Source organism: Miniopterus schreibersii (assembly GCF_964146895.1).
Source record: "Miniopterus schreibersii genome assembly, chromosome: 8".
NCBI lineage: Eukaryota > Metazoa > Chordata > Mammalia > Chiroptera > Miniopteridae > Miniopterus > Miniopterus schreibersii.
The window spans coordinates 31,680,243-31,694,551 of NC_138109.1; the positions used below are offsets into that span (position 1 = coordinate 31,680,243).

Below are 14,309 nucleotides of genomic sequence, written 5' to 3' on the forward strand. Positions count from 1 at the left end.
GGATGTAGAAAAACTGGAACACACATATGATGGTGGGAACATAAAACAGCACAGCTGCTTTAGAAAAGTTTGGCAGTTCCTAAGAAAAGTTAATATAAATTTGTCAAAATGACTCAGCAATTCCACTGTTAGGTATATATACCCCCAAAATGAAAACATACATCCAGACAAAAATTTGTACATAAATATTCACAACAGCATTACTAATAGACAAAAACAATAAAACACACAAATGTCCAACAAGCGAATGGATAAAATGTGATATATCCATTCAACCAGAAAAATGAAATTCTGATACATGCTACAACATGAACGAGCCCTGAAAACATTATACTAAATGAAAGAAGCCAGTAACAAAAAGCTACACATTCTATGATTCCACTGATATAAAATACCCAAGATAAACAAACCTAAAGAGACAAAAAGTAGGTTAGTGGTTTGTGGAGTGGGAGAGAGAAGGAATGGGGATTGACTGCTGATGGGGACAGAGGTTTCTTTGAGAGAGGATGAAAATGTTCTAAAAATTAGATTGTGGTGGTAGTTGTACAATCCTGCAAATATACTAAAAAACACTATATTGCTCACTCTAGATGGGTGAATTGTACAGAATGTGAATTCTATTTCAATAAAGCAGTATTTTAAAAAATTTTTCACATTTACTACTGATGAAACCAATGTAGCAAAATAAATTCATCATCGTATTTTCTTCCAGGACAAAAAGGCCTTTCTCAATTCACCCAGTTGCTTAAGGTAATAACCTAGGAATCATCCTGAACTTCTTCTCCTGCACCCATCACCTATAATTAATCACCAAATTGCATCCATTTTATTTCTGAATCTCTTTAATCCACCCAGTTAAGGTTACCAAGAACCTGGGGTCAGCAACTTTTTCTATAAAGGACCATATAGCAAATATTTTAGGTATTATGGCAAAACTGTAGATATTATGTAGGTTAGGTACTTATATAACAAGAGAGAAAGCAAATTTCCCCAAAATTTTTTATTAAAGAATTGCAAAATATACTACTAATAATAATTGAATATAATTTTTTTGTAATACAAGTTAACTACTTAGAAAAAAAGGAATTCTTTCTGAGAGAGACATTTCTGTTAGTGGAGGTTTCAAGTTAGAATTCCCTATCATTAAAATTGATGTCAAATGTTCACCTGTTAAATGCTAATCTGCAGCTATATTCTATGTATTTCATCTTTGAAAATGTTTTCACAGATGAAAAGGTTGAAGAATCAAGTGAATAATGAATGGATCTAGAGTGCATATGGAAGGACCAATCTCTGATAAAGAAAAGAGATCTGCAGATGCAAGCAGAATTATAGATCTGGTAGCAGAAAGTTGAAGGAATATCTCTCTGATACCATTTTTGTCTGAGAGAAAAAACATCTAAGAGTGAGAATGGCAGAGGTGAAAGGTGGGACAAAATGCAATGGGTATTGAATTTTGACTAAAATAAATACAATTTCAAATAGTTCTTATTGAATAGGAAATACAGGTAACTAAAAGAAATGTAGTAAGAATGTCAGATAATGCCAAAAAAAAGAATCAACTCTTCCCAATTGCGACAGCATGGATGGGCCTAGAGGATATTATGCTAAGTGAAATAAGTCATACAGAGAAAGATAAATACCACATGATTTCACTTATATGTGGAATCTAAAGAACAAAATAAATGAACAAACAAAATAGAAACAGACTCACAGACACAGAGAACAGAATGATGGTTGCCAGAGGAGAGGGAGATTGGGGAACTGGGTAAAAAAAGGTGAAGGGATTAAGAAGTACAAGTTGGCAGTTACAAAACAGTCAAGGGGATGTAAAAGTACAGCATAGGGAATACAGTCAATAATACTGTAATAACTACGTATGGTGCCAGGTGAGTACTTGAAATATCTAGCCACTATGCTGTACACCCGAAACTAACACAAAATAATACTGAATGTCAACTGTAACTGAAAAATAAAATAAATAAAAATTCAGATAGTATAGGAAGTCCAGTGAGGCTGGTGAACACTAATTTATAGTTGTATTATATAAATAAAACTGCCTAACTTTATGACTTTTTTCCATTAGAGCTTAGCTGTCCAAGCAAAGATAAATGGTAGATGTTCAAATTCATGTCAGGTTGAACACATCAGGATGCAAAAGGAGGACAATGATACGAAGGAATTTAAAGTATATGCCAGAGAATAGACCAGGTATATAAGTTAAAAGGGGAGAAAAATGAAGACAGAAAATAACTGACAGAATGGGAGGAAATGGTCCAATATATCAGAGGACCTAATAATGTAGAATAATTGAAGTGAGGATATTTGAGTGAGCAAGAAAGGTGAAAGAAAACATACTTGTCTTCATTTTCACTAGTGTCTAAAGGAATGAGACATATCTATTTTGTATGTTGTTATAATCCCTTCCACTCTCTCCAAAAATCAATGAAAAAAATATCCTCGGATGAGAATTAAAAATAACAAAAAAAGAGTTAGCAGATCCATGGGCCTCTTTTGATAGGCCCCAAACTGATGTTTGGCTCTTACACCAAATGATAGTCAAGACCGCAGACTCTGATATCTATTAGGACTACTTATAACATATTGAGTTAAGAGTTACTGAAATTTTGTGTCATAGACAAAAATTAGCATATTCCAGTTTCCTGAGGACTCTAATATATTATTTGTTTTACTAAAAAGTCTGACTGCATGAAATTGCTAGGTTCCCACTAAACATATGCATGTTTACACTAATAGTTGGAATTCCCATAATTTTCAGGTAAAGTGCCTTATCAGTGCATCAGATTTGTTTTGACTATGCTTTTCATTTATTGCTATTTTAATTAATATTAATTAAAATATTTTAGTATAATTATTGGATTTCCCTTTTATTAGACATTTTGCTGATGTATGACTTTTTCAGACTTTACTGTTATTTTTTGTTCTCTCCATTATAATCATTTTCACCCCCATACGAGGGAGGACAATAAAAAATGTCTGAGAATCAGTGCCACAGTGGAAAAAAACTCTAGACTTTTCTCAGCTTTTCTTACCCCATGCCCCTAAGAAAGAGTGCTGAAAGTGGACTGAAAAAAATCAAGGATATTCATTATGAATAGCAGAGACATGGTTTCTCTCTTGAGATTACTTCTCTTGGGAGTTTCTTCCTCTGTGAAACTAAGACCTCCTCCCATGGGAAAGCAAACGAAAACCAGAGTGAGACCACCCTGGCCACTGTGGCTCAGTTGGTTGGAGCATTGTCTCATACACCAAAAGGTGACGGGTTCAATTCCCAGTCAGGGCACATACCCAGTTCAATCCCCAATCGGAGCCCTATGGGAGGCAACTGATCTATATTTCTCTCTCACACTGATGTTTCTCTTTCTCTTTTTCTTTCTCTCTCCCCCAACCCTTCCTCTTTCTAAAATCAATAAAAATTTTAAAAAAAGAGTTGGGAATTACTCCCATCTCTGAAAAAAAAGGCCAGAATGAGACCAAGAGGAATGGGGACACTATGCTACCCAGTTCAGGCAAAAGGAATCCTCTCAGTCCATGCTAATTTAGCTTACTAGTGCAACATCAAAATTAGAGCAGAAGCCTCAGCAGAAGTATTTCTTTGGTGTTGTCCTCTGTTTATATTTTCATAAATATTTCAAGAGATGGAAAGGGTGCAGTAGGCAGCACCTCAAATTCAAAATTTATGGATCCTGAGTCTTGACTATCCTCCCTCATTCATTCAACAAATGCTGACTTGGTACATGCTATTTGCTAGACACTCTGATAGGCACAGGAGATATGATGGTAAACTTTATGGATATGGACCATCCTCATGAAAATATAGTTTAGTGGGGGAGATAGAATTTAACAAGTAGATTAAACAAATAGATAAATAAAATTTAGCAAATATCTCATTATGGAATATGGTAAGTGCAATAAGAAACAATACAGGGAGCTATAATCATCTCTTTCCCTATTTCTAACACAAATTTAGAAACAAGAATAGGTTTCTTTCACTACATTTAAAAAGTTATATAAGAAAAAAGATTCAGAATTCAAATTACGTAAACTTACAGCTTCTCTGCCAATGAGCGGATAAAAGGGAGTACCAAAAAGTTTCCTTCCATTGATAAATGCCTTCATGATGAAATTGGTCACTATTGAAGAAAAAAGAAAATAATAAAGATGTAGACCTTAATGTGTAAAAGCTTTAAGAGCAGGGACTTTCCGTATTTAAAACTTACTTTTTCTAGAAACTCCAGCACCAAGATTATGATTCAAGTCAAAAGGATCTAAAAGAAAAAAATTTTATCTTTTGAGAATTATTTTTATTGTAACATTAAATATAATTAGTAGCCATGACTACAGTCTAATACTATATAACTCAGACTACCCAAGAGGCAAATTATCTTTTTAAATTATAGATTAAAGGATGGAAATTGATAAGAATCAAAAGAAAGAAATCTTCCAAATTCTAATGTTTCAGTTTTCCCCTCAATTTCCTTGGCCACACGAAACTGGCTTTTCATTTTGTTTTGTTTCTGAATGAGTATCAGTTAAATGATTACCCTCTATTGCAATGCATTTGGACGTCCACTGCTTCTCAAAAGTTGTTAAGAGCTTTTTTTGCCGAATGCTAATTACATATTCCTTGAAATCAAACTCTTCAGTATAAAATCGAAGCAGTCCCAACCAAAGCTCTCCTAATGTTTCTGTATTCTTTCCAAGTGAAGGTAAACGTTTTTTCTACAGGTGAGAAAAAAGATAGAGGGAGAGAAATATCTATACTTATCCAAAATACAGACTCCAAATCCAAGTAAAATTATTAAATTATGTAAATCCTAATATTTATCAGTAAGCATTTCATAACAAAGATTATTTAGAAATTACCAGTTCTTCTGTTTTATCAAAGAAAAAAGCATTCCATCCATCAACCATTCTCTGTGGAATCTGTTTTCCATCAAAGATCTGCATAAAAAATTAATTTTATTATTAGATTTTAAGTTATCCAACCTCAAAGCCTAAATACATACCCTCAACTCATTTTAGAATTTAGCTATATGACATACTGAAATACTCCTTCCAAAATGAGTATGTCAGGATGGTATAATCTGATGTCAAGTTATTAATGAATAAAATGTATCTGAAAGACCAAAGCTGGGAAAGAATATCTTAAGAGCATCAGATTCTCCAAATGACACATTTGATGTTATTTGATGTTACCTATTTGATCTGTCAAAACACATCCAGCCCAAGATTAATAAAGTAAAATAAATGAAAACGGCATTTTCACCCCAAAATCATGGATGTAGAAATACATAGTAGATAATACCTATTGACTGTGCACCCAAAGGAAATCAATGGAATTGTTTTTTGGGGGGAAGGACTCGAGTACCTTTAATCTTTATCTGATGAGGCTTTTGAAAAGCACCCTGGATGCTGATTTTTTTTAAAAAACAGACAATCAGGTAGCTTTCCCTGACATCTTGATAAAGATTGTAAAATCTTCACGATTAATTATAATAATTCACTGTCCTAAAGAGGGGGAAGGAGTAATGCTACTTTACTAGAAGAAAAGTACTCCAGAAGATGATTATATAGGCATAACTAACCTAACCTCTACAAGCAGTTTGAAGACTTATTTTCTAAAGGAATTTTAAGAAAGAGATACAATCAAGTAGAAAGTTGCAGCAAGTTCAGAGTCAGCAGGCCTTATTTCTAGTCCTAGTCTTGCCAAGTAGTGACTCTGAGTAATAAAATTATGTTCCTAAATCCTCAGTTTTCCCAATGAAAATGAGAGATTAGGTTAATTAGGTCAGTTGTTTTCAAATTTTATCTTTCTGTTAAGCTATAAAACTCTTTCCTAAAATGGAACCTTCCTCAATGTTCCGAAGTGTAAAACAGATAAAAGCAAAGGTACTCTAGGAGCCTGAGTGGAGAAAACATACCACATTTTTCCTTACCCCATTCTTCATACATACACTAATGAGCTCCTATGAGTTTACCAGTATACTTTAACACCAATAGATAAAGTGGTCCCCATGGCCCCTTCCATTTTAGATGGGGAAATGAATTACAAAATTAACTACATGTCTGGCCCCTCTAATTTCACTTTCAGGTTTAAGTTCTTTGTGGGCAAGGACTATAACTCATCTCTAGAACCAAAATTCCTACTATTACATCAAAGCCTGCCATGTAGAGAATACTTAAATATATCTACTCTATAAGCACATTTACATAAAAATAGTTTCCAGGGACTTTTTATATTTACATATAACTTAAATGCAGTTACCAAGAATCATCTAGCATAAATTCAGACATTTCATAAAACAAAAAAGGTAAACAAAATACACGGGATCGTGCCCTCAAAAAAGAAATGCAGGTTTTAAAGAGGCCAAAATATTTGATGCTATTATATTTATTATAGGGAAATGACACAAGATACCACTTTAGACTTTGATTCTTTTTAAGAAAATTCTTACTTTTGAGTAACAACCCAACAACGTTGTCTGGTAACACAGTAAAATGGAACTGTAGGCCTTAGAGAGTATTTGATCACTGATTTGCCTGTTTTTATAAACTCTCGTATTTCACAGTGCCTAACTTTCCACTCTGTCTTAGCCCTTAAGCACTAATGGTATCTTCTCTTTCTCTTACACACACACACACAGTTTTTCTGTTTCTCTCTTCTCTTACTCTCAATGCCAATCATTCTCCACTCAAGCACTCAGTCCTCCCTCTGAAACCTCACCAAACAATACAATCATATTTGTACAAGGACTAACCCTGTACATTTCCATACTTACTTTCTTACTGTAATATTTTAGTATCTACTGCTATATTTAAAATATAATTTCTTATGGTAAAATATATGTAACATAAAATTAACCATCTTAATCATTTTAAGTGTACAGTTCAGTGGCATTAAGTACATCCCCATTGTTGTGCTAGCACTCATCCACAGAATTATTTTCATCCTGCAAAAATAAAACTCTGAACCTATTAAACAATAATTATCCATTCCCCTCTCCTTGCAGCCCCTGGCAATCAGCATTCGACTTTCTGTCTATGAATTTGACTACCCTAACTACCTCATATAAGTGAAATCATATGGTATTTGTCCTTTTGTGACTGGTTTTTTTTCACTTAGCATAGGCTCACCCATTCAACAGCAATTTTTAAGCTGATATAAACTAAGAAAACACGGCAGTTCATAATGTCAAGTGTGAATAACACTCCTCTTACTAATTTTTAAGTGAAAATTTACTTTTACTTAAGATGATCTGCAAGAATACAGCAAAATCATTCTACTTAGAAAAGTTCCTTTTGACCTAAAGAATTCTGTATTGTTGACCATAAAAAACTGTCTTAGCAGAGTCTTATTTTTATACCCAGTCACTTAAAGTCTAGGTTCAATCACAAACGGAGTCAAAGACCATCAGCTTCATTAAACATATCCTTACCCTTAAAAGTTGATCGATGACAATGACCAATATTTAAATGATGCCAGAGCAATGGACAATGGGGTCCCATATGATAAGCAAAAAAGGCCAGAAGCAAAAATCCATATATCATCAGTTCATATGTATCACAAAGCCCCCCACAATCACAGCTCATTATGATGGAAAACATTCCATGGACTGTCTCTCATTTCATCAATCATTGTCTGTTAAGCAGATAATGGGAGAGTTCTTGAAGTTGGCTATTGCAATCCTACCTACATTTTCCCAATAATAATATCAGTAAAGCTGCTAATGGTAATAACAATTAAGAACAAAAGCAACCACCATTTATGAACACCTACTTTAGCACCTACTACATTCAAAGGTATTCATTGTCTCTGTTCTTATATTAACACCAAAATAATACCATTATTACATTTTTACTAAAGAAATTCAAACTTGACCGGCTGGCGTGGCTCAGCGGTTGAGCATCAACCTAAGGTCCAGGAGATTGCAGTTCGATTCCCAGTTGAGCCACATGCCCAGGTTGTGGGCTCGATCCCCAGTAGGGGGAATGCAGGAGGCAGCCGATCATTGATGTTTCTGTCTCTCTCTCCCTCTCTTTTCCTCTCTGAAATCAATGAAGATATATTTAAAAAAAGAAAAAAAAAAGAAACTCAGACTAGTGGTGGTCAGGCACCTTTTTGAAGGCCACAATGTCAGAATTAAGATTCAAACTAGTTATTTCTGGCTCCAAAATCATGCTCTGCTCTTTCCATTATATCATGCTGCCTACTGACTCCTTATCCATGGGTAATATAATGAGAACACAGACAAACCACCACAATTTGTGTTCCATTTTAGCTAAGCATAGTATTCTGTCAAAGTCATAGCAAATGGCTACTATGATATCACGGGCAACTATGCAAAATATCCCCAAATTTAAGGCCTGAACAACAATTAGACTAATACAGAGAATGATTTTGACCCTGACAGGCCTAATAAATTCATGATAAATTTTAAATAATCCTTCAGAGAACAACCTTGTTTAAAAAAAACACACATCGCCCGGCTGGGCGTGGCCCAATGGTTGAGCATCGACCTAGGATCCAGGCAATCGGGGTTCGATTCCCAGTCAGGGCACATGCCCGGGTTGCCGGCTTGATCCCCAGTCAAGGGCGTGCAGGAGGCAGCCGATCAATGACTCTCTCATCACTGATGTTTCTCTCTATCCCTCTCCTTTCCTCCCTCTGAAACAATGAGGTTCTGACCCTCATATCTAAAAAATTTAAAAAATTAAAAAGTTTAAAAAAATAAAATGTAAAAATAAAAAATAAAAAAAACGCATCACCAAACACAGATTCAGCAACTTAAATTTTTCTGCTAGAAAATATTTAAAATTTTTCTCTCTCTTTGTTTGTTTAAAGAGGGAAGAAAATGCTACTAAAACCACATGACATTCATTAGAACTTTTAAAAGCTTACTAAGGACATCTGACACCCACTATATAGCTTGCTATTTTGTGATTTTCTTCTTTGACATGACTATCAAAGTTTATGTGAAACCAGAATATGTGATTTACCAGACAATTCTGATGCTTCTCTCCTACCTCAAAATAACCATCTTTCTAAAAAATTAGAACTATATTCTCCCTAATATTTGCAAACCCACTTTGTGCCAAAAATGAGGAGGAAAGGCGGATGATTAAGAACTTCTCTGTACTTGTCCCATGGACCAAGAAGTCGCCAGTTCGATTCCTGGTCAGGGCACATGCCCGGGGTTGCAGATTCTATTCCCAGTAGGGGGGCGTGAAGGAGGCAGCAAATTGATCTCTCTCATTTATCTTTCTTTCTCCCTCTCCGTTCCTCTATCTCTAAAATCATTAAAAACATTTTTTAAAAAAGAACTCCCTTGTACCTATTTTAGACAATATAATTTGGCTACAAAAAGGGACTCTGAAACACCAAGTCTGAGTGAATGCGAGTATATTTTGTTTCTTTTGATGTATATACTTATGCTTAATGCATTAACATCACCTTACAGAGATGAGGAAATATTTTCTTGGGTTTTCTCGCAACCAAAATATAAATAGGAATAAATCGAGCTTCCTTGCCAAGCAAAAGGAGAGACATACTCTGAAGAAAAAAACTTATGTATTTGCATTTCAGAGACTAATACATGAGTTCATGGATGGCTATATAAATTTAGTAATGATCTGCAGCATTCTGACTGTAAAATACAAAATGTTGCAAAAGATATTCAATAGTACTATTCATCTATGATTCTTTTAGTAGTCTATATTTTCCCATAATAAACTTTTTTAAAAGGTTCATTTTTTGATTATACCATTAATAGAAGAATAAAACTTAGGATGTCATGATGAAAAAGTCCTTCATGATCCTATGAACCAAGCAAGATCTACGTGTTTAGACCAATTGTGTTCACAAGAAACTCTTTTGCAGTTTTCTTAAACACCTACCTCTTGTAGAACTGGGATAACAGGTGGTTTTCTCTGCTGCAGAAAGTACAACACCATAAGGATATAAGCATATGAAGATAAACTTCCCCTGGAAGCATCGCCAATATCACATCGCTAAAGAAACATAACAATGATTGAAAAAAAACTTCAGAATCTTATTCCATGCAGAAATATTGACTAGTTTAAGACACTATTTTTTTTAACCCATCAAACTGACAAATACCCAAAAGTTCAATAACAAAGTGTCATAGAGGGTGGGGGTAAACAAGTATTATACATACAGATGAAAGCATAAATTAGCATAAACTCTATGAAGAATAATGTGGCAATATCAAAATTACAAAAGCATATTTCCTTTAACCTAGCAGTTCTAAGAATTTATCCAGCTAATATGCAAAAAAAAACAAAACATGTACAATGACTAAATAAGAAGTTTTTCATTGTGACACTGTTTTAAATAGCAAAAAATCAGAAACCATCTTATCAGTAAAGCACAGATTTTAAAAACTGATGAGTATCCACACAATTCAATAATATGTAGCCATCAAAAGAGAACAAAGAGCCCTAGCCGGTGTTGCTCAGTGGTTGAGCATCAACCCGTGAATGAGAAGGTCACTGTTTCAATTTCTGTTCAGGGCACATGCCCGGGTTTCAGGCTCAATCCCCAGTAGGGGATGTGCAGGAGGCAGCCGATACAATGATTCTCTCTCATCACTGATATTTCTATCTCTCCCCCCCTCTCCCTTCCTCTCTCTGAAATCAATAAAAACATATTTTCAAAAAAAGCAAAGTGCAAATCACTGTTTTCAGGGTGTTTATACTTGTAATAAGAATGAGGTAGGAAATTTAGGTACTGGTATATTTCTGGAAGAACACAGAAGAACTTTTGACAAAGGGTGCCTCTAGCAAGAGGCAATGACAGGCTAGGACATACGTGTGGAAGGGAGACTTTCCACCATAAACCCCCCTTTAGACCTTTTGAATTCTGAACCATATGAATATGCTAGTTATTCAAAAAAATGTTTAGTTTAAAAAAAAAACCCACACTGAATAAATCCTCAGAGACTTCCTTTGAGTAAAGCTTTAGATGATACTATTGTATTAAGGGAGAGAAATGATTTCCCTGGCATAAGCCACTTGGTTGCATTACTAAAACTCCAGGGGAGTATAGAACTATCATGTTGGAAATATTTTATGAGGTGAATCCAGAAAAGTAGCTCTATCAAATATGATTTGTAGGATGTGGCAAGATATCTTTCTTTTCTAAGATGACATCTGTCAACAAAGACATGTATAGGGATATCTAAAAAAATATGTCTCCCCACTCAAAGAGTGAGTTTTATGAAATGAAAATGTGACTGCATCACATTTTCCCTACTAAACCCTTCCACCAACACATTCATAAAGTTAACTATTAACTGAGCATCTACCATAAAGCAGGCAGTACACTGAACTAAGTCTGAACAGAGGTCTCTACCCTTATGAAATTTACATGCTGAGCAAAAAAAATAAAAAAACAGAATTCATAAGTGTTATAAAAGTAACACAGGGTTTTGTTGATATTGTTTTATTTTCTTAGCCAGAAAAATGTACCACTAAACCCAAATATCAGATTTCTTAACCCAGAGATTCTTAACTAGGATGGTATGCCAACTCCCATGCCTAGGGTTGAAAATCATTATCACAGTGAGAAATTTTACCAATGAGAAATTTTCTAGAGTGCTGTTGTACATGGGCTAGAGTACGCACAGGAAAAAAACTAAGAATCACCCAACTCGAGTATATGTGTGGTGTGTGTGTGTGTGTGTGTGTACACACACATATATATATTTTTTAATCCTCACTAGAGGATATTTTTTCCATTGCTTTTCAGAGAGAGTGGAAGGAACAGAGAGAACGAGAGCGAGAGAACAAGAAAGTGAGAAATATGGACGCTGAGAGAGACATATCCATTGGTTGCCTCCTGAACATGCCACGACCTGTGCTGGGGATCAAGCCTGCAACCAAGGAACATGCCCTTGGTGGAATCGAACCTGGGACCCTTCAGTCCATGGGCCAGTGCTCTAACCACTGAGCAAAATCGGCTAGGGCTCAAATAGGTATAAATGTAAACCATTTAATATTGAGTGCTTCTTTTTAAAAGTTCAAAAACTCAGAAAATATTTTTCACAAGTCTGACAACAGTATGTTTCACTTTAACAATCATGAGTCTTACAACAATGAAGATCATTAATTTTTAAATAAATACCTTAGCAAACACTTTCATAGTATATCCCAAATACTGCACTCTAGGATCAATAGCTGCATAAGTAGCTAGCATTCTTGTGTTATGTTGAGCCTGAAAAATAATTACATATTTGAAAGCACTTTAAATTTATTAAAATTAATCCTAAAAATCAGATAAAAAGATGTAATACATTCCAAATGGAACATACAAATGTAAAACTTAAAATACCTATAAATTAGCCAAACAAAAACTAATTTTCAATCTGAAGTAAATATCAAGATGATTAATTTTTTTCCCCTTATACTGCTCACATTTGAAAGCTTTAAATATAAAGGTATAGTCAATGATCTATAAACTTATTTAATGACAAGTGTAAACATATGTGGGTCTATAAAGAAAGAAAAACTTACCAATGTATTATACAAACTGATATCGCCTTCTAAACCACTTCGTCTGTGTTCAAATTTTACTATAGGCACTTTGGCAGTAGTTATAGGCAAAATATTTCTTAAACCTGATTAAAAATAAAACTTCACTAGGTTAAATAATTTTCACAAAGCTAAAAAATATTTTCTATTGTTTTAAAGTTATAATTTAAAATTCATACCTGGATGTCTCTTAAGAATTTTTGCCAAATTTTCAATTATTTCCTTACAATTTAATTTCTGAAAAAAAAAAAGGAAGAAATAATAAAATCTGTCTGACTCAATTGGGTCTAATACAAATTCTACTTTAATTTAGGCATTTAATACTAGCATTTAAAATTTCTAGCCATAAGCTCTATATAACCTTCTACTCAAAGTATGTGGTCCCTAGACCTGCAGTATTAGCATCATCTGGAAACAAGAAATGCAGACTCTCAGGCCCCATCTCAAGTCTACTGAATCACAATCCACATTTTAACAAGATCTCCAAGTAATTCACATCCACATTATAGTCTGAGAAACACAAAGACAAGAGGATAATGTTTTTAAATATGTGAAGAAACAACTATAGATGGGTTTGGTGAAGGCAAAACAGTGTAGTGATTAAGAGCATGGGCTCTGAACTAAGACAAATCTGAATTCAAATCTTAAATTAAGTACTGACTAGCTATATGACTTTGACCAGATTCTTAACCCCTCTGAGCTTCATACTACTATTCTGTAAAAGTGAAGTAATCATAAACTCCTACCCTATAGAGTAATTAGAGGGATCACATGAGACATGTAGGTAAAGCATTCAGTAGCATGCTTGGCACAAAATAAGCACTTTAAGTCTGTGAGCTACTTATTATTATTATGTTCATGAATAAAAGAAAAATAATCCTACTATAACCAGCATCTACTTCTTCAAGGAAATCCTTACCTCTGTAAATTTAAATGTTGACTTTTTCAAAACTAGACAGCAGAGCTATCCATAATATAAGAAACAGGGACGATAATGGCATTATAAATTAACTGCATTAAGCTAAAAGGTATTTACATCAATGCCCCACACTTACTACTAAAATCACTTTTGCATAGCCCCAACATGGTCTTTTTAGCTACAAGAAAGCAGTAGCCATTGCAGCTTAACTTGGGGATTTCAAGGGAAACTTTAGTTACTAATTAACACATGATAAAATAAGTTATTTCCCTCTTATTATGCAAGAATATAAATTTATAACTTTTATGTTTTCAAATATGACATCTGGAAAAAAATTAATTTTTCACTGTTTCAACCTTCCACAGATTTTATATATAATACATAAACCCTTAGTAATTAGAAGTCTGAATAGGATATACCTAAAACCCTAACTTCTTCCTTGGATAAAAATAATTTTATATTCCCTCAATTCTTGCTCTTCAAAACAGAAAGGAGCATCTCTCCAGGTAGATGGCACTTGAGTAGAAGTTAGTTAAGATGAACTAAAATATTTACAACTTTCCAGTTTCTTTACAGAACAAAAAGATATTAATAAATACCAGAAACAATTTCTTAGAGCCAGAAATAAGGATCTACTAAACATCAATGCCATCTCTACTCTGGTGCTAACAATTCTAAAACTACCTTTTGAAAATAACTATTTCAGAAATGCACAGGTTCACTATTCTGCTGAATTCTTTTATAATACAACAGAGGCTATACTGACACCACTACGGATGCTAGAAGCTTGGCCTCACCCCAATCTTCCATCATTCCC

General features: G+C 34.2%; 1 protein-coding gene across 7 annotated transcripts in view; it reads right to left on the reverse strand.

Annotated features, from left to right (window-relative positions):
• The window catches only part of TUT4 (terminal uridylyl transferase 4), a 99,952-nt gene that overhangs the window by 13,679 nt on the left and 71,964 nt on the right, over positions 1-14,309 (reverse strand). For all 7 annotated transcript variants that reach the window (XM_081145209.1, XM_081145208.1, XM_081145207.1 and 4 more), the window contains 8 exons: positions 12,753-12,810; positions 12,556-12,659; positions 12,167-12,256; positions 9,919-10,032; positions 4,888-4,965; positions 4,566-4,743; positions 4,242-4,289; positions 4,072-4,154 (listed from right to left, as the gene is read on the reverse strand). In XM_081145209.1, the coding sequence (XP_081001335.1) occupies positions 4,072-4,154; positions 4,242-4,289; positions 4,566-4,743; positions 4,888-4,965; positions 9,919-10,032; positions 12,167-12,256; positions 12,556-12,659; positions 12,753-12,810 (753 nt within the window). The remainder of the gene's footprint in view (positions 1-4,071; positions 4,155-4,241; positions 4,290-4,565; positions 4,744-4,887; positions 4,966-9,918; positions 10,033-12,166; positions 12,257-12,555; positions 12,660-12,752; positions 12,811-14,309) is intronic.